Below are 22,174 nucleotides of genomic sequence, written 5' to 3' on the forward strand. Positions count from 1 at the left end.
ATTGGTTCTCAGTCCAAGGTTATAAAACAAAAAAATGGCCATTTTTGCTTTGATGAGGGTATGGGATAAAAATAATTCAAACTAATTTGAAAAAGAATATTCCGGGTTCAGGACAAGTTAAGTTCAGTCCACAGCATTTGTGGCACAATGTTGATTACCGTGAAAATGTTTTTGACGGTGAAGTTGTGTAATTTTATTATTGCACTTAAGTTAGTTATTTTAACACTTTGTATTGTTTATAAAGATGTTTTTGTCGTTTTTACTGTTATTTTAAGGCTTTTAGGGTCTATGTTATCAGGCAACAAAGTTTGTTGATATATTAGATAATTAGATATAACTTTACACAGAAAAGGTTAGTAAGTGATTTTCACACTAAAATCCTTTGTCTTGTGGCTATATTATCGAAAAAGTGAGTATTTTAATGCCTACTGACTCGCTACATTTGCTTCCATTTTAAATGCCTCACTGTAGCCCAGATTTGTCAAAGAAAATGGTGGACAAAATGAACGTTATACTGTCGAATGATCTTGTGTTGAAACCGGAATATCCATTGAAACCCTGCCACATTTTCAATGTTTCAAAAAACTATTGCCCCATTTCCACACTTCCTAGACACAGATTAAGCCAGAAATTAAGTTTGAAACACTCACTCTTTTACATTTTCCTCAATTGAACTCTGTTACTTCATAAGGTGTACTTTTAGCCTTTATTTTTCTCTGTCCAATTCTTTCAAGTCATCCTTGAATGATCCCAGTGCACTTTCATAGCCAGCACACGGTGTGCTATAACACAAGAGCTGTTGTTAAAGTTAGTCTTGGCCCTGGGGTAATAAAAAATGGAGAATATTATTCACTGAATACTCAGGTCTTCAAATCCCAGTACACTGGCTGTCATTAAAGTTCCATCAAAACACTGACCTTGTTATTGCCTGTCACTGAATGTACATCATAAGTGGTGAGGAAGGAACTCTTGGCTGCTTTAATGTGTGACATAATAAAGAGGATGATAGACTGTCCTTGAGTCAATCTTCCAGTACTGGTTTCTTCTGACAGATAGCCACATCACAGATGTTTGCTATTTATGCATTCAGCATCCATTAAAATTAGAACATTAGTGTATGTTTTATTTCTTTGCCGCTGCTACTTCTTTGACCTTAAAATTGACAATAAAAGTAACATTAACTGTAGCATTAAGCTCAGGTTATTATGATGTTTTAAAAGCACTTCCTCCATGTATGCTCTTTGGCCCCTTTATTTCTTTGATTGCAGATTTCTTTCAGACTGCATATATAGAAGAACCAACTCATGTCTCCAAGGGCATATAACATTGTGAAAAAACCTCTCTGGTTGCCTCGAGGGAAAGCTACATAAGAAAGTTGCGGTATAAACAGTGATCTCTGTGTTAACTTTGGGAAGGACATATTTTAAACTAATAATTTCAGTCATAACTCCAGGGGAACATATTGCCTTTCATAATTACAGTAAGTACGCCCATGTTCCAGTTTGAGTGATAATGAAATATGTGTCTTCAGGGCCTATCAAGTACTAAAAATGGCCTACCCGTGTTTAAAAAAAAAAAAAAAAAAAAAAATCATGCTTTTGACAGAATTGTGATCCATCTTGTAAAATAGTGATATAGATAGAGTACATCTTATGATCATGATCTCATGATAATGTGTAAAACCCACAAGCTGGGTCAAAATAACCCAGAATGTGTTCTGTCCAATATTTACCCAGCACTGGGTTGCCAAATAACCCAGAAATGGTTGTTTTTAACCTAGCATTTTATATAGATATGGATATAGATATAAATATAGAGATGATGGATGTAGATAAAGATATAGAGACAGATGGGTAGATGGATGGATGTAAAGAAAGATGAATAGAAATAAAGATTGATAGATGGATATACACTCACCTAAAGGATTATTAGGAACACCATACTAATACTGTGTTTGACCCCCTTTCGCCTTCAGAACTGCCTTAATTCTACGTGGCATTGATTCAACAAGGTGCTGAAAGCATTCTATAGAAATGTTGGCCCATATTGATAGGATAGCATCTTGCAGTTGATGGAGATTTGTGGGATGCACATCCAGGGCACGAAGCTCCCGTTCCACCACATCCCAAAGATGCTCTATTGGGTTGAGATCTGGTGACTGTGGGGGCCATTTTAGTACAGTGAACTCATTGTCATGTTCAAGAAACCAATTTGAAATGATTCGAGCTTTGTGACATGGTGCATTATCCTGCTGGAATAGCCATCAGAGGATGGGTACATGGTGGCCATAAAGGGATGGACATGGTCAGAAACAATGCTCAGGTAGGCCGTGGCATTTAAACGATTCCCAATTGGCACTAAGGGGCCTAAAGTGTGCCAAGAAAACATCCCCCACACCATTACACCACCACCACCAGCCTGCACAGTGGTAACAAGGCATGATGGATCCATGTTCTCATTCTGTTTATGCCAAATTCTGACTCTACCATCAGAATGTCTCAACAGAAATCGAGACTCATCAGACCAGGCAACATTTTTCCAGTCTTCAACTGTCTAATTTTGGTGAGCTCTTGCAAATTGTAGCCTCTTTTTCCTATTTGTAGTGAAGATGAGTGGTACCCGCTGGGGTCTTCTGCTGTTGTAGCCCATCCGCCTCAAGGTTGTGCGTGTTGTGGCTTCACAAATGCTTTGCTGCATACCTCGGTTGTAACGAGTGGTTATTTCAGTCAAAGTTGCTCTTCTATCAGCTTGAATCAGTCGGCCCATTCTCATCTGACCTCTAGCATCAACAAGACATTTTCGCCCACAGGACTGCCGCATACTGGATGTTTTTTCCTTTTCACACCATTCTTTGTAAACCCTAGAAATGGTTGTGCGTGAAAATCCCAGTAACTGAGCAGATTGTGAAATACTCAGACCGGCCCGTCTGGCACCAACAACCATGCCACGCTCAAAATTGCTTAAATCACCTTTCTTTCCCATTCTGACATTCAGTTTGGAGTTCAGGAGATTGTCTTGACCAGGACCACACCCCTAAATGCATTGAAGCAACTGCCATGTGATTGGTTGATTAGATAATTGCATTAATGAGAAATTGAACAGGTGTTCCTAATAATCCTTTAGGTGAGTGTATATAGATAGGTGAATAGAGATGGATGGATGGATGGAAGGATATAGATAATATCGAAATGGGTATAGATGTAAATATAGAGATGATGAATGGATATAGAAATGGACAGATGGATGGATGGATGGATGGATGGATGGATAGAATGAAAGATGAATAGCTATAAGTATTTATAGGTGATATATATATATATATATATATATATATAAATATATAGATAGATAGATAGATAGATAGATAGATAGGTGAATAGAGATGGATAGATGGTGGATGGATGGATGGATAGATATAGATATAGATAATAAGCAATAAGGTACGAGAGGCTGTGCTGTATCGTGAATAAGTCACGGCTGAAGGGCGTTGTTAGGCACGACGCAAAGTGAAGTTCCGTATTGCTTTTATAAAACGATTAACACACAATTTTAAAGCAAAAAAATCTGTATAGATGGAACTTTCATGAAGTCGAATCACTAAAAGCCTTCCTTCCGCTGGAAAAAAATAGGCCCTGACCGTGAACAGCAACAGCAGTTACATTATTTCGTTTTTAGATGGCGGCAAAGACTGTCTTTATGAGTGAGTCAGTCAGCAGAGAAGACTTTTATATTGAAAGGACTGAAACTTTTGAACATGGATAAGCAAGACGCAACTGACAAATGACTGTGGCACGGAAAACCCATTAACTGTTAAAAGAACAAGGTATCACGGACATTCAAACTAATTTTTTTAATTATGAATATAGGACTGACCTGGAGGAAAATGTTATATCTACTGTAAATGCAGGTACACTCTCTTACTCGATCTCTCACAATACTCTACTATACAATGAACAATATCAATGAGATCAAACATGTGTTTGCCAAGTTGCAAGTTGCCAAAAGTGGTTGCTAGGGGTGTTGTGTACTAGTGATACATAGAACCGTTGGGTGAAGTGGCCATAGCCGTGTTTTATCGTGAATAAAACACAGCTATTGACCAATCAGAATCAAGGATTGCAACTAACCGTTTTATAATACTCTATAAGCTTCAATGAACAATATAAATGAGAACAAACATTTGTTTACATTGCAAAGATTGGTTGCTAGGGGTGTTGTGTAGTGACACATAGAACCATTGGGTGAAGCGGTCATAGGCGTGTTTTATCGTGAATAAAAAACATCTATTGACCAATCAGAATCAAGGATTGGAACTAACCGTTTTATAAATATAGATATAAATATAGAGAGGATGGATGTAGATAGAGAGATGGTTGGATACATTGATGGATGGATGGATGGATGGATGGATAGATAGATCAAAATGGTTATGAATTTTAGGAATATACACATTTTATAAAAGGGAAATAATATTATAAATAATTTTGTGTCGATAGATTGCACTGTTTGTGCGTACCGAACATTCACTGCACAAAGTTTTGTCATGAGGCCCCAGGTCGTCTTGCTGTTTTCATAATGAACAAGGCAGGGCTCCATTCTGTCGATTCAGCTGTCAGATAGCAGGCAGGGGGGTGCCATAGAGAGATGGTAATTAAAACAGGCTGAACTCAGTGCCGGGGGAGAGATAAAGTGGGAGGATAAGATAAAGAAATGGGAGAAAGCAGGACGACTGGGTCCAGTGGATAACAGCCCTGTGCTACAGCCCGTAGATCAATATCATGCTGCCGGACAGACCATGACAACTCTAATTGTGGCCCATACAAACCAGTAGGCCTGGGCAGAAACAGTGCTCCTGAGGTCTTCCCAGCAGTCCCTTTCCGATGGATCATCCTTCAAACATCAAGCTAAAGCCTTTGGGAAGCCTTCTAATGTGAAACTGACACACCACATCAGATAATCAATGTTCAGCACAAGTTTTTAGGGATAAGTGATGTAATGTTCGCTTTCACATTATAATTGAGGTCACAGTTGCAATTCTCCAGTCTGTCTCTGACCTCTTGGCTGAAGCCTGAAGACTTTGCTTTATCTCTCCCTCATCAATAATAAGACAGCAAGTGGCATGCACATTAATGATCTTAAGTTCGAATTCATCTCACATGCTCACAGAGAGGCCGTGCACTCAATGCATGAGGCATGGTAATGCGAGACCAGCAAAACTATGATGGAAATCACCTCACCTCAATTAGACTCCAGCACTCAATCCGCATTTCATGCTTGTTTGTTTAGACAAATACAAGAACAGCTAGATTTATGCCATTCATTTGCATAATACGGGATCTAGGGGATGAGATTGTCAACAGACCTAATCAAGACATAAACTAGGAGATGGGTGACAAAAAAACACACAAAGACTATGTCAATTATTTTCATTTTAACCTCAAAGTTTTTGCAGATTACATACAGAACAAAGTCCATTTTGAGCTCATGTTTAGTATAGTCCAAAACCTGAAATGAGGGTACGTATACATGTACAAATAACACCATTGTCAAAACGTTGAGTTATGCATGTAACTGCTGTTCCCAGAAGGAGGGAAACGAGGTACAACACATGACTATGGGATATCACGCTCTTGCGCCATCTGCTGAAGACCCCTTTATTCACACCTTAAAGGTGACCTATAATTCAAAATTGAATTTACCTTGGTATAGTCAAATAACAAGAGTTCAGTGCATGGACATGACATAGAGTGAATCTCAAACTGGACTGTTTTCGCGTTCTCATTTAATTCACGTTTATGAAAAACACCCCTGAAAAACGGTCGGTTCTCCACACAATACCGACTGTGACGCAATAGTCGGGATCATTAATATGTACGCCTCCAAATATTTGCATAATGCCAGCCCTCAATGCCAGACGGAACTGCGCAGCCGAAGCATGGCAGTTGCTCAGTGTGGATGTACACATGAACACAAAAGTATTTTTTAGTTCCTTCATCTGAGCCTCTGAAGAAACAATGGGTTAATTTTATTTTCTCTGGAAATTTCAAAACATTTCACCGACGACTGTTTCCTCAACTTGGACCAATACAGAGCTGGCCTCGGATCGAGCTACCAAGCAACACTTTCTGATGTGTAATTGTCCAAGTTCAGACAGGTAATCTTTCTCTCAAAATCGTTCAATACTGTTTATGCATCAGTAAGTCAAGCCAGTGACTAAAATATCAGCTTCACATCGTTTCTTTTAGTAGGATGAAAATAATCGTATTTAAATTGTGAACAAATTATATACAGAAAGCGATCAAAGAACAATCTTTCCACACAGCGCGAGTTGATCTGGACACTTGCCAAACTCGTTATGAAATCAATGACGCACGTTACTGCACAACGAAGCTCTTACTGTATTTACATCATCGTGTTTGCATTGGTGAAAGCCGAGAGAGTGCAGAAACTGCTTTGCAATGATAAGATCTTCATTCTCGCGATCAACACACTGTCATCTGCTCAATGCTCATCACGGCAACATTTTATGTGATGGGAATAGATCTAAATACTTTAAAAACATCTCACGATTCGTTAATCTCGATAGCTGTTATAGTAAAAACGTATAATAGCAGTAGTAAAAGTATTCGGGAGAGAGTTTCACATGTAATGCGTAGCAATTTCATATGCAAGCATGTCAGCCAATCACAGCAGTGGTCGCGGTTACACTGAATCCTACAGCAGACACGCCCCTTCAAACAGAGTGTTCAAATCAGAGGCTAAAAGCAGGCTAGGAAAAATGCCATTTATTTCTAAATTATGATTTTTTTTTTTCTAAAAAACATACTAACATTATAAGGGTAACCCAGGAAACATTATAAAATAATAAAAAAAAACATTCTAGGGCACCTTTAAAGGCCAATGTCGCATGGAGAGTTGTCCTCAGGCCAAAACACGGGTATATTCCTAAGGTGCTCTCTACACCCTTCAGAGCAAAGGTGATATCTTTGGCCGCACTATCGTCTCCAGTGGACGAAAGCTACGCTAATTTACTCTGCCCGGTCAGGGCGCTCAGAGTATATTTGGAATGTTCTGCCCTGTTCAGACAGACAGAGCACCAAAGGTCTCGCTGTTTCAAAGCAGAGAATATCGCGCTGGATAGTTGATGCTATAGCGCTGGCTTATGAAGCCAAGGGCCTTCAGTGCCCCTTGGGCATCAGAGCTCACTCTACGAGAGGCATGGCCTCCTCGTGGGCGTGGTCGAGTGGGATACCCATTCAAGATATTTGTGCGGCAGCAGGCTGGGCCTCACCGTCAACATTTATCAGGTTTTATAACCTAGAGGTCCCCTCATTGCACTCCAACATACTGTCGGTCTAGCTATGCATAGGCTGGAGTGTGTACATGCTGAACATTATCTCCTCCCTTATAGGGTCCGTCTCTGACTGACTTAGAGGGTTTTTCATGCATATCAGTACATAAAATGTGCTTGTGTATCTCTCTGGAAGCCCATTGGGCCGTTCCACATTGTCCCTTATAAAACCCGCCTTCGGCCGGCTCGTTGGATAATTACTTTGCTTAAAGGCTCAGGCATCTGCCTCCGGCTTAATAGAGCGAAGTCAGCACGCACGGCGTTTTACATGGTGTTCCCATAGCGTAAGCTACTTACGCAATAGGAGGAACCTCTCGAAAGGGAACGACTCGGTTACTAACGTAACCTCGGTTCCCTGAGAGGAGGGAACGAGTATTGCGTAAGCTGCCGTGCTTGTGCTTGGTCAGTTCGCTTCAGTCGATTGAACCTAAAGAACTCAGACGACGGGGCGCCCAATATATAGCCCTTGGCCACGCCCATCTTGGCGGGCTCTGACGCGCGCGGGCGCGAAGCACGCTCATTGGAAGCGGGTTCAGAGTCGCCCCGTCATAGGTTCGTGCAGTTGCCGCAGCACAGCCAATGACCGAGCTGCCTCGCTCATTGCTGTATGCTGTGCAGCTGCAATGCGTTTTACATAAAGACTTCAATATTTCTCGAGAAAAGGAGTTTTCCCATAGCGTAAGCTACTTACGCAATACTCGTTCCCTCCTCTCAGGGAACCGAGGTTACGTTAGTAACCGAGTCGTCTCCTTGTGAGTCTTGTCAATTACTGCTCAGAGCCTAGGTGATAGATATATAGCTATCATTCTAATTCAGGTTAGAGGTGCTACAGTACAAATCTTGCATAGTGTGACTTTAATCACTGGATATGTTTTTTGTTTTTGTTTATTGAAAGTGTTTTTTATTTTTTAGCTGAATTTCAGAGAAGATAAGGCAACGTTTTTTTTTCACAATTCACTTCCAGCGGTAATGCAGGGAAAAAATATATCCGAATGCTCCACGTGAACTTCGGTCTTCCGATCTTTTACCATCGTGTCAATTCTCAATTGATTTTGATTAATATGCGCAATGGAGGGGGGTGAGACGGCCACCATTCAACCCGAAAAACGTCATATAACCATTCCAATAACTCCGAAGCTGTTCAGTTAAGCTAAAAAAACTGCATAGTTCCCCTTTAAGTATTTAAGCATTTGGTGTTGTTTGAAACATTATAGTGAATACAAAAATCTGAAAGTCTGTTTGAAAACATGTAACCACTGTTTGACTTTCTTTTTTTTCTGTGACAAGCGAATGTCAGAAATTGTCAAATTTGTGTAATGTGGTAACTGAATTATTACTCCTTTTCTTTAGAATTAATTAGCATTTTTATTCAGCTCGTTGTGTAGCATGTATGCAATGTTGTAACCAGTTGATGGACAAGATGTACGTTCTTAAAATCAACACAATTCAGATTAGATACACAGGGAAAACAAGGTGTGTTCAGGAGCATTGTTGGCACGTTGCTATTTTGAGGCAACTGAAATAGACTGTGCCATTGACCAACTGAAACCTGGTCTAAAGTCAATGGCGCAATATTTGTATTTGTTATTTAAAGAGCGCGTTAGTAATGTGCGCCTATAGGCGGGTCCACAACGCGCGTACACTCACTTATTACACACACAGGGACGTGCAGCAGCACACAAACTAGCCAAATATAAAAAATTAAAGTATTAAAATGTAAAAGATTATTATTGTGTACATAAAGATATGGTGGAATGCGACTTGTCCCGTAGATGATATGCTTGCACGCTTTAACCTCGAGCACAAGCAGATCCGTTTCCTCTCTGGAGAAGCGTTCAGTCTTTCCACTACCAAAATCCGTCATGGCGCAAGCGCAACTGGCTTTTAAAGGGAATGGGAGATGAGATTCTGATTGGTTTATTGCACGTAAAGCCCAAAACACACCCATTAGTCATTAAGAGAATTGGGACAACCTTTTTAGACCATAATCTATGGATTTATTCACGTGAAAATTCTCGGCACTAACAATATATATATATATATTAGTAGATCTCATTAAATGGCAAATTAAACCCAATGTACTATTGAAATTGATTTCTGGACATCATAATGTTATTTTTTTCCAAAAAAAAATTATTGTACACATATATTGTACATATATCTTAGCATTGTATAGAAACCTCCTCCCCCCCACACACCACTCACCTGTCCCACCCACTTTTTAAAACAAAATTACGCCACTGGTTGGAGATGTGTGTTCGGTTACTCGAGTTTTATTCCGCTTTCCAACTATACATTGGTTAAGAATGAAATGTCTAGAATTTATTTACACCTCTACTATTGAATCCAACGTATCATCAGCGCTCGGATTCGCTTCCATGGTGCTGTGAAGTACCACTTGCAGTCTGTGAGGTAAACTAAACGCTATTTTGAAAAGGGGGAGGAGCCATTCAATATGTCCCGCCTAAGCTTCCTGTTTCAGTGGAAATTACGTCAACACATCATACAAATCTGCACGTTCCAAGGCACTTCAGTTGGCCTTTGAACTATCAAAAGTGGATTCGGACTCGCCCTAAGTGCCCCTGTGCCATGCACTTTAGATCCTGCACTTAGGACTGTGCATATTAATTATCAAGATATACCGTACTGAATGCCGGCACATGTCTACTTACTTAGAATTACCTTAATTTAGGAGAAAATATGTATGTATTTTTTGCTATGAATTTGCATTAGCATGTAATTAATTGTATTACACTTGCTATATAATAGATTGGCAGTAACAATTAATGTCATTCTTTTCTTTATCTCACAGCTTTTGTGAGTGCTCATTTGTGTGTGTGTGTGTGTGTGTGTGTGTGTGTGTTTTTTGCAGCTAACTTGCCTCGAGTTAATTACCAAACCTTGTTTGCACCTTGTTTCTAATTGACAACTAGTGATTCATAGAGTGTGACCTTAATCGGTGGGAGGAAATGCATTGACTACAGAGCATGTTGATCTGATTATGATGATCTGTTTGCTAAAGGTCCATTTTACATACAGCTTGGACTCTGATCATAGGTCAGCTCTGTATCACTTTGATAAGCCTGGCAGTAATGTGTAGGATTGCGTGTTTTAGCAAAGGATAATGAAGCCAGGCCTTTGGAGCAACAAATTGCATACTATATGGCGTCATACGGTAATTTACATGCCATGTATTTTGAACCTTGTGTGAGATTAAATATTTGAACTGTATAGATAAGAGCATTAAGGATGCATGATGGCTTCACCAAATGCATTCATTCAATTTCTATTTACTGTACGCGTTGAGTTAATTAGAAAAACGGACATCACTGGTGTATGACCAAGTCCTGTGTCACTACAGTATTTTACACCATGCTCAACGTTGGTGTTTTTGATGGTCTTTTTCAGCAACAGTAGGGGTGCAAGCGACCTGTCAGGAATTTGCTTGGCAGTGGCAAGAGATTTCTCTCTCACTTTCACTTTCATTTAAGATCAAATTAACCACCAGAAAATTAAGAATAAAATTAGCAACACTTTACAATAAGGTCCAGTTCTTTAATATTAGTTAATGTATTAGAATCATTAACTAACAATGATGTTTTACTGCTAACACTTTTTATTTATTTATTTATACATTTCATATTTATTTTTTATAGTAAACCTTAGTAAAAATCTGGAGCTGCCACTTCCAGCCTCAAAGGAAGTTTCATCGCTCAGTGCAAAACACAACCCAGATAAAATCATCTGTCTGGCAATGCAGAACACAAGCTTGTGCTTTAACAACATTCGTCACATTTATGTGAGCAGTATGGGGTATCCGTCTTAGAATAAGACCCCAGATGATGGGACATATTTAGGTGCACTAGCTCAGAGTATAAGAAGGACAGCAATTACTTATCTAATAACCCTGCAGAGCACCAGCAGCAGTATTTTGAGTTATTATCTGTCAAGGATCCAGGACCCCTGGGTTAGCATGACCATCTCTAAAGATTACATGTCTGAAGGAGAAACACACAAAGCAACTTGTGTACAGCCAAATACATTATAAGGCTTATCAAAGAAAAATAGTAAATTTTTAATTTTCAAACTGAAATAAGTTTTTGAAAAAATCTTCACAAACAGGTTTCATCAATTCAAGTAGCTGAACTTGTAATATCAGCCTGTGGAAATTAATGAGACTTAGACAAGAAGTCAAAGTCTGGCTGGTCAGATTATCTGATATTTTAAAGACATTTTGACCATGACAGTCCAGAGGTTATAAATATACACTACCGTTCAAAAGTTTGGGGTCGGTACGATTTTAAATACTTTTAAAAGAATTCTCTTCTGCTAACCATGGCTGCGCTTATTTGATTAAAAATACAACAAAAATCAGTTATAGTATTAAATATTATTCCAGTGTAAATCAGCTGTTTTCTGTGTGAATATATAGTAAAGTGTAATTTATTCCTGTGATCAAAGCTGAATTTTCAGCATCACCAGTGTCAGTGTCTTCAGTGTCAAATGATCCTTCACAAATCAGTATAATATGAGGATTTGATGCTCAAGAAACATTTATTATTATTATCAATCTTGAAACAGTTGTTGGTCTGTCAGTTGTACAGTTTTTTTTTTTTTAGGATTCTTTGATGAATAGGAAGTTCAAAAGAACAGCATTTGTTTGAAATAGAATCTTTTGTAACATTATAAATGTCTTTACTGTCCTTGATAAATAAAAGTATTGATTTCTTTCCTCCAAAAAAAAAAAAAAAAAATTCTCACTGACCCCAAACTTTTGAACGGTAGTATATATATATATATATATATATATATATATATATATATATATATATATATATATATATATATATATATATATGCTTTCTATGATATCATTTCCTTTTTATGTCTAATTATTTTTTCCTTCAAGCATCCTTATTATTATATAATTTGCTGTTTATTATTAGCATCATCATCATCATCATTACCTGTAAATGTCTTTTCTATGATATAATTTCATGCTTAGTATTTTTTCTTTATATTGGACCACAAGATTTTCAAGAAATTCTAATGAGGCCTTTTCTTCTTTATATCAGGATTAATTAATGAATTAATTAATAAATTAATCAGGAATTAATTCGAATTGAAAATGAACGAACCAACCAACCAACCAAGCTGTTTCCTGAAACCATATTGTCGCAAAGTGGTCATTCAACCACGTTGGTTAATGATGTCACACAGGTGGTGGAGTAATAACTTCTTTTAATTAATCTGTTTGAGATCGAATTAATGCTAGATGTTTTGCTATACATTACGGGCATGACATCTGAGGACTATTTCTCATTTTTCTTCAGTTATTTTGCTTTATTTCCAGATTCAATAGGCGTACTAGAGCATGAACGCACATGCGCACTCTTCAAAAATGACGCTTTAAATCTAAAAGATGTAAACTAAACATAAATAACATTTGTATGTATTCTAAATAAAATATATAGATTGTACTGAATGTCAGCTCACTTATTTGGCTCAAGATAAGGATTTATTGAGTCCACGTCATGCAAACAAGAGATGCTTCTAACCACGGCTCGAGAGCTGTCGTTCCAACCACACAACTTTCCGATGCTGCTTGTGAATGTTCCTCGACTCGTTAAACTATGCTTATAACGACTTAACTTGCGACCATAGTTGGCTAACGATGCTTTTGGGAAACGCACCCCAGAAAAGCAACCAACCAACCAACCAACCAACCATGGAAGAGGTGTATTTAAGTCATTGTGTGTGTTTTTGGTCTTTTTTTTTTGGTACGGTTTAATATGACAACAATGTAGGCTATAATGTATTTCAAATAATGAATTTCCAGAGGGTGCTGCACCAGCTGAGCAACTGCCAGTAGGATGACTGGTAATGCTAACGCAGTTTTCTCCATGTATTATAGACATCTTTGGGTGGGTGTTTAGCTAGCTGTGCAGTGACTGAGGTAAAAAAAATTCAAATTGAGCACTAAAAATGTGTCAGATAGTGATGTATAACAATATCAGTTTGCATCATGGACACCTCTGAATCATTGCATGACTTTATTACACATATATGATTGCGCTGTCTTTTGCCATATTTACTTGTCTCACAAAGCCATTTCTACCTCTGAAAATGAGAAAAACAGAGAATAAAAGAGTAATTGATAGTCTTTGTTGTGAACACCCCCCCCCCTCAATGCATTGAGCAAAAATAATTGCTGACAGTGAAGCATTTTAGAAAAAGTGTCATTCCATGATTTGTTGCAGGTTCCTACTGTCTGGCTGTGTCTGTATCGTGACTGACAGGCTAGGGACTGAGGGAAGATTTTTTACTTTCATGGCCTTGTGCTCCCATGTTGAAATAAAGAAAATTGCTGTGTGGTTTTGTGATGAAAATGAGTCTGATGTGAGGGAATGATTTTTGTCTCTTTCATTCTTCGTCTCTCCTTTGCTTGTAATTGCAGCCTAGTCAGGGCGTTGTTCCAAATCAATGCCTCCTAAATTTATAAGCAATGCTCAAAACATTAACCGCAGAGTTAAATGTTGGAATATTTGTTTACGATTCACTTCATGCATAATTTAGTGCTAGTCACAATGCTCCATTTCCTTTCTTGTGTGTGAATGAGAGATTTTCACATCTTCTGCATTCTAATTGATTCACAGTGACTTCAATGTGCTTTCTCTGGCCCTGTGTTTCTCTTTTCTTATTTATATATTGGCTTACTTAAAGGGATAGTTCACCCAAAAATTTTAATTGTCATAATTTACTCACCCTCAAGTTGTTCTGAACCTTGTATTAATTTCTTTCTTCTGCTGAAAACAAAAGAAGATATTTTGTAGAATATGGGTAACCAAACAGTTGATGGACACATTGACTTCCATTGTATGAAAAAAAAAAACATTTTGGTTACCGACAATCTTCCAAATATATTATTTTGTGTTCAGTAGAAGAAAGAAATTCATACAAGATTCAGAACAACTTGAGACTGAGTAAATGATGACAATTTACATTTTTAGGTGAACTATCCCTTTAAAATGAACATGCGTGCATTTACATGTATCATGTACTTTTTAGTCTGCTATACTTCCTACTGACTTTTGAGCTTTCAATATATCTTGAGGACACATTTTTAGATTTTTGAAGAAAAAAAAAAGTTGTATTTATTTGTTTGTTTGTTAGTACATATGACGCATTTTTCCAATTGAGGACATCCCCAGATATTTTTGAATTTGAAATGAAAAAAATTTAAATTGCCTAACCTCGCTTTAAAGTAAAATAAGTAATAAGTATTTTCTGTTTTACATCTACTTTAGAATACTTTCTGAATTTGTACATGTTCATTAAAGGGATAGTTCACCCAAAAATGAAAATTCTGTCAGTAATTACTCACCCTCATGTTTTTCCAACACCGTAAGACTTCCGTTCATCTTCGGAACACAAATTAAGATATTTTTTATTAATCGTACACCCAAGAAGTGCTGCGCTGTTACACTACGTGAACTCACTCGAGGCCCACAGAGAAGGAAATGAATAGTTGAATAAAGTCGTTATTTTTGTTGTTGTTTTTTGCACAAAATGTATTCTCGTCGCTTGATAAACTTAAGATTGAGCCACTGTAGTCACTCGGACTATTTTAACGGTGTCTTTAATAACTTTTCTGGGCCGGCAAGTTTCAATCCCATAGAAATGGAGGAGTGATCCAGCCCTCAGATTTAATCAAAAATATCTTAATTTGTGTTCCGAAGATGAACGAAAGTCTTACGGGGATGGAACAACATGAGGGTGAGTAATTACTGACATAATTTTCATTTTCTGGTGAACATTATTTAGTATGTTTATTAAATGTGCACTTTGTATTTTTTTTTTGCGGCATCTAGTGGTAAGGTTGTGAATTGCAACCAACAGAAGTTACGGTGGGTGCACAGGAAAGATGTCGTCATCTGAGACAGCAGAGAGTAGCCAGTTAAGCAATGAGGTTTCTTTACAAAGATCAATTAATAAATTGGGTTTACTTAATTATTCAGTAAAATGATATCTAATTGCGAATATTATCGTTACTTGTTCATCATTGTGTCAGTGTTTTATTCGCTGACTTTCTAGCTTCTTTACACGAAGAACATAGTGACGAAATGAGTTTGTCTTGTTTTTTAAAATAAAGTTATACAGTTTAGTGTTACAGGGACAGTGCACATTAATAAACATTTATGTCAATGTGCCAGTTTAGCCAACTTGGCTAATTTTTAACTGTAGTCCATGCAGTTTAGGGCTACGGTAGAAACATGTCAGCGCATTTCAATGTAAGGGGACCCACGGTGTATAGAAATGGCTCATTCTAAGGTAATAAAAACATAACGCTTCATTAAGTAAGGTCTTTATACACCACTGAAAACATAGTTATGTATATGATATTGCATTTCTGTCAACAGATCCTCCTAAATATTACACAGTGCACCTTTAAAGGTACAATATGTTAGATTTTTGTAATAAAATATCAAAAAATCACATGCACAGTGTGATATATATCCTGCAGTTGTCTACTGACAATATCCCAAAAGTTCCCAAAGATTTTTAATTTCAGAGAAATTCCATTTTTAAATAATGGCTCGTCCCTGGTCATTGTCGCCTGTCAATGACGTAATATCTGCGCTATCCCTGGTTTTGGCTTGTACTGCCATACTGCCCTACAAAGCAAAAAGGCAGTAACTACGCAGAGTGCAGAACTGAGAAAAATGACTTTAAAGTTATCCTGTCATCCTGTTATCCTGTTGTTACTGATTGATATGTACAAAGAATAAGCTAATATAAAGTAACAAAACAGCCACATGTCCAAAAATCTATGACAGGATAACTTTAAAGTCATTTTTCTCAGTTCTGCACTCTGCGTAGTTACTGCCTTTTTGCTTTGTAGGGCAGCATAGTAACCATGGCGACAGACGTGGACAACTGCGCTACGTCAAGTGGCACGCTCACGCTGCTGTTGTTTTCGTTCAAATATTTTGGACCATGGCAAGCAGACTTTGGGACAAAAGCAGAAATAAAACGAGGATCAATATCGGCATGGCGTTTTCGCGATGCCGCGTGACAAACTTAGACTTGACAGAGATGCTGCTCTTGCATGTACTTTATTAAACAGGTGAGCAAATGTATAAAACAAATCAATATTATAGGCTATAGCTCTTCTCAACATGATGAAATGTTAGAATATGATCAGTATGTTGTTTTAATGTTGATCTAGCTTACTGCTAGTCTCATACAGCCAACAAACTAACACATAACACATATAATAACATTATAACTTTCAACACACTCAAATGCAGTATGTAGTATGATAGTGTAACGTTAGACCAAGTGAAACAGCACTGCGTTACCTCACAAGTTTAATTCGTCAAATAAACTGACCTGTGTGAGTAGTAATTCAGCACTTGCGTGTGACGTTAGTTCGGTAGAATGAAATGTCCTCAATGCTTTATATCCGCGGGACTCGCGTGTGACGCTCTTATCTGTGTCTCATTTGTCAAACATCAATGTATTCACAACCTACGCCTTTGTTATTGTAAGAGGTTAGTGACCTCTAGCGGCAAAATACCATAGAGAGTAAAAGAAATGGACACAGCGACCCCATAGACTTCAACGGAGAAAAGTGAAGTCAATTAGAAGCACTCACTTCCTGATGGCTGAGCGCACTGCGCAGGCTCAAACTGAGCTTGACGACGTAGATGTGACATGAGCAACCTGTCTGACAGTTGTAAGTCTTCTAGTAGCTGTGCCAAGAGGAATCTGAATCATTCCCTTTCGAATCTTGCAGAGACGGAGAGCGTGAGTATTAGCTGTCCATGAGCTAACAACAGGAGCAACTTTGACTCTCTATGGGCTTCTCCCTTGACTTTATGCCTCCACGTCCCCCCGATTGCCAGCGAGCTTCTCCTCCTGTCTATACGGTAATTTCTCTACTGTGTGACTGTAACGGTTACCAGCTGGAGTGCCCTTGAGAGCCACCAGAGGGGACTCCACATCAGACTCTCACGTTCACTCACAGACTACATTTCCCATAACTCACTGCCCGGACTCATCACTGATCACAATCACCTGTACCTCATTCTCTGATTGCATTCACCTGTGTGTCATCATCCTGTTAGTCTCAGTCCATATATACCATGCTCATTCATTCACTCACCGCGAAGTCTTGTTTTGCTGCTGCGAACATTTCCAAGCGTTTTCCCATGTATATTCCTGCCTGTTTTGACCTTGTCTGTTCCTGATCTTCTGCCTGGTTCCTGTATCCTTCCTGTTTGCTGCCTGCCCTGATATCCTGCCTGTTTACTGACCACGATTTTGCCTGATCTTCTCTGCTGTGTTTGCTGGTGTTTGACCCTTGCCTGGTGACTACTCTGTTAAATAAAGGACAAGCTGCACTTGGATCTGAACGTCTCCTATGCTTCGTAACAGAAGACTTCGCCACACCGAGATCCAGCAGCGATGCCAACTATGAGTCCAGACGTCCAAATCATGCGTCTCCGTCAGGAGAATCGGTCCATTGAAGACTATGTCGCGGAGTTTATTGAACTGGCACATCTCACCTCAATGAACACAGAGTGCCAGATGATCTTTTTCCGAGGAGGACTATCTAAACCGCTCAGTTCATTCATGCCCTTGCATGACCCTCACGGGACATTAGAGAGCTATATTGAACTGGCCCTTCTGTTAAGCGGTTCAGTGTATACGGTGGGTGTGGTAGATGAGGAACTCCGTGAACCCACAGTATCCCCTCAGCCTGAGTTTCACGTCAGCCACGACGAGCCTGAGTTTCTCCACGTCACACCAACCATAAAGCCTGCCACCAGATCGGTCTATGGCCGCCCAGGACTGGTTTCCAGCGTGGCAGATTCCCCGCTGATGTCTGCACGTGGTGCCAAGAGGGCCATTGTTTCAGGGTCTCGTCCTGCCGAGACCGTCCAGCCAGAGTCTCATCCTGCAGAGACCGTCCCGCCAGAGACCGCCGAGCAAGAGACTGAGCTTCACGTCACTTCTGCCGATCCAGAGACTGAGCTTCACGTCACTTCTGCCGATCCAGAGACTGAGCTTCACGTCACTTCTGCCGATCCAGAGACTGAGCTTCACGTCACTTCTGCCGATCCAGAGACTGAGCTTCACGTCACTTCTGCCGATCCAGAGACTGAGCTTCACGTCACTTCTGCCGATCCAGAGACTGAGCTTCACGTCACTTCTGCCGATCCAGAGACTGAGCTTCACGTCACTTCTGCCGATCCAGAGACTGAGCTTCACGTCACTTCTGCCGATCCAGCGACTGAGCTTCACATCACTTCTGCCAATCTTGATCCTGATCCTGAGCCTGATCCTGATCCTGTGTCTTCAGACAAGATGGCCGACTCCACGCCTGTGTCTTCGGACAAGATGGCCGACTCCACGCCAGTGTCTACGGACAAGATGGCCGCCTCCGAGCCAGTGTCTACGGACAAGATGGCCGCCTCCGAGCCAGTGTCTACGGACAAGATGGCCGTCGTCACAGAGTCTGTTCCTGTTCCTGAGCCAGAGCCAGAGTCTGTTCCAGTTCCTGAGCCGGTGTCTGTTCCTCAGCCGGTGCCTGTTCCTGCGCCGTGGCCGCCCGAGGGGTCTTCACCGCCGTGGCCGCCCGAGGGGTCTTCACCGCCGTGGCCGCCCGAGGGGTCTTCACCGCCGTGGCCGCCCGAGGGGTCTTCACCGCCGTGGCCGCCCGAGGGGTCTTCACCGCCGTGGCCGCCCAAAGGGTCTTCACCGCCCGAAGGGTCTTCACCGCTGTGGCCGCCCGAAGGGTCTTCACCGCCTGGGCCGCCCGATGGACTGTCTGCTCCGCCCTGGCCGCCCGATGGACTGTCTGCTCCGCCCTGGTCGCCTGCACAGCCTGCTCTGCCCTGGTCGCCTGCACAGCCTGCTCCGCCCTGGTCGCCTGCACAGCCTGCTCCGCCCTGGTCGCCTGCACAGCCTGCTCCGCCCTGGTCGCCTGCACAGCCTGCTCCGCCCTGGTCGCCTGCACAGCCTGCTCCGCCCTGGTCGCCTGCACAGCCTGCTCCGCCCTGGTCGCCTGCACAGCCTGCTCCGCCCTGGTCGCCTGCACTGCCTGCTCCGCCCTGGTCTCCAGTCTTGCCGCAGTCTCCAGGTCCTCTTCCGCTCCATGGGCCTGGCCCTCCATCCCGCCCCCAGGTCCGCCTCCGCTCCACCTCCCTCCTGGACAATTTGAGGAGCGTCTGGAATCCGCTCCTTAAAGGGGGGGCTATGTAACGGTTACCAGCTGGAGTGCCCTTGAGAGCCACCAGAGGGGACTCCACATCAGACTCTCACGTTCACTCACAGACTACATTTCCCATAACTCACTGCCCGGACTCATCACTGATCACAATCACCTGTACCTCATTCTCTGATTGCATTCACCTGTGTGTCATCATCCTGTTAGTCTCAGTCCATATATACCATGCTCATTCATTCACTCACCGCGAAGTCTTGTTTTGCTGCTGCGAACATTTCCAAGCGTTTTCCCATGTATATTCCTGCCTGTTTTGACCTTGTCTGTTCCTGATCTTCTGCCTGGTTCCTGTATCCTTCCTGTTTGCTGCCTGCCCTGATATCCTGCCTGTTTACTGACCACGATTTTGCCTGATCTTCTCTGCTGTGTTTGCTGGTGTTTGACCCTTGCCTGGTGACTACTCTGTTAAATAAAGGACAAGCTGCACTTGGATCTGAACGTCTCCTATGCTTCGTAACAGTGACAGAGTCGCTTGTTATGACGCAATCGTTAGCCTATTTTTACAAAAACTGCTTCTATGTGGCCATAACGTAAGATACAAGGTAATGGAGCCTTTTATACATTGTCGTGTTTCTTTAGAAAAAAATAATGGACAAATGGAGTCTTTAAACACCTCAGATGTAAAGTTATTCGCTGTCAAAGTGACGCCAAAATGAATGGGAGTCAATGGAATGCTAACAGCAGGTGAAGACTTGCTAGCCAATGGCGGCCCCCAGGGTAGCTTCAGTTTCCGGCTGATGGATTACCCCCTTGGAAAAAAACATTACATATTGTAGCTTTAAGTAATTTCCTTATGGGGTTCGTCAGCTGGTCTCCTCACTCTAGGTGATTTTCGGTTTTACTATCCTTGTGGAGAAGGACTTTTACTACCTTATGTTTATGACAACTTTAAGGTAAATTGTGTAATTTCTGCACCACTAGTGGCACCAAACTGAATCGCCTTTTGTTTTTTTGAGAATGCCAGATGCACTGAACACAATCTTATCCAGTGGCGTGAGTCAGGGATTATCTGTTTGACAGACTAATGTCCGAGTGTTTGAAAACAGTCATTATTTTTGTAGGTCTGTTTTTTGCCAGCTTTAATAGGAAATTCAAGCCTCATTTGCATCACACTGGAACGTAAATGATGACAGTCTCAGTTGCATTTGGTCTCATCCAAGGAAACAGTCCACAGCTTGTTTTGAAATGTAACCTTCTCTTTTGTTTACAGGTACTTCAGGTCAGGAGCTCCACCTGTAATCAACCCCCTCCAGACACGATTTCCAAAGGACACCATCATACCAGGCTCCTTCGCTGTCACTTTGACATGGACGCTGCCCAACCGCACCACAGGAGTTTTCAATGTCACCAGCCCGCTCCCTGGAGACTGGTTCCTGGCTGCACACTTACCAAAGGATGAGGGGAAGATCTCTGTCAAGGTGAGTATAAACATAGAGGATAAAGGATTCAGTGATCACAGGCTCAAAAATTAGAGAATCATTTCTGCTTTTAACAAGAGCTAAGCATGTTGATGATGAAAAGTGCCTTATACTCATGGTTGTGCACGTACGATCCTCTCGGCATTTATGCATTTATAATTGAAGCTGCTTACTTCCGCACAGTCAGTGGGTGGCCTTCATGGGTAGTAATTTAAAATTGAGTGCTGTGATTTCAGAACTTGTCATGAACTTCTTTTTCAAATGAGATTATATATGCGTTTCCTGTCAGAGTGCTCATTATTTCACTTGGGTCATAATCTCAAAGGCAATGGTATTTTTTTGTACAATGTCCTGAATATTCAATTATATTGATTACATTAAGTTAGAAGTGCATTGCTTTTTTAAAACTGTTAATTTTCTTATTGTTCACAAAACCACACACTTGTCCAAGTTTGACGTATGTCTCTGCAGTATAAGCATATTTTCCGCCTCTGAGTAAAGAATAAAAAGCGTAATTGTGAGGTAAATTGTAGAATAAGAAAGTCATATTGTGAGATAAAAAGTTGCAGCTGCGAAATTTAAATTAGTCATACTGTGACATGTAAAGTCACATTGTGATGTGTAAAATTACATTACGACTTATAAAGTTACAATTGGGATATGTAAAGTATCAATAAAGTCGCAATTTTCTTTTTATTCTGACTGCCTTACAGCAGGACGCCAAAGCTATTTTCATAAATAAGTAAAAGTTAAAAGTTTAGAGAGCTGCCGTTGTTTAAAATGCATTAAAAAAAAAAAAATCATATTAAAACACAAGGGGTCTATCATGCATTGTATGACTGTGTAAATAATAGCATGTCAGCAGTGGCTAAATTACAGGCTAATAATGCTTCCTACAAGTAAACACAAATGTACAGCAGGCTGTAGTATTCTTATTAGGGGTATTACTGCCCAGAGGGAGCCTTTAAATGGGGGAAAATCAGCCAGTGGAAAGTGTTTAAAGGGTTCGTGCTGCTGGCTCACAGTGGCGACTGAGTTCACATAATGCTTACATATACAGTACGGATTTTTTAATTCTCTAAAAGAAAGTGCATTTCACAGATTCATAAATAT

At 40.5% G+C, this 22,174-nt stretch overlaps 2 protein-coding genes across 2 annotated transcripts in view; both read left to right on the top strand.

The window, feature by feature from the left end:
• tmem8b (transmembrane protein 8B) overlaps positions 1-22,174 on the top strand; it is a 171,442-nt gene that overhangs the window by 56,373 nt on the left and 92,895 nt on the right. The window contains exon 3 of the mRNA XM_056270084.1: positions 20,854-21,061. Within this exon, the coding sequence (XP_056126059.1) occupies positions 20,854-21,061 (208 nt within the window). The remainder of the gene's footprint in view (positions 1-20,853; positions 21,062-22,174) is intronic.
• The window catches only part of tars1 (threonyl-tRNA synthetase 1), a 157,092-nt gene continuing 153,839 nt past the window's right edge, over positions 18,922-22,174 (top strand). The window contains exon 1 of the mRNA XM_056270085.1: positions 18,922-18,931. The gene's annotated coding sequence lies outside the window, so the exon portion shown is untranslated. The remainder of the gene's footprint in view (positions 18,932-22,174) is intronic.

This window comes from Rhinichthys klamathensis, unplaced genomic scaffold (assembly GCF_029890125.1).
Source record: "Rhinichthys klamathensis goyatoka isolate OS25496 unplaced genomic scaffold, OSU_Roscu_1.1 h1tg000296l_1, whole genome shotgun sequence".
Taxonomy (NCBI): Eukaryota; Metazoa; Chordata; class Actinopteri; order Cypriniformes; family Leuciscidae; genus Rhinichthys; species Rhinichthys klamathensis.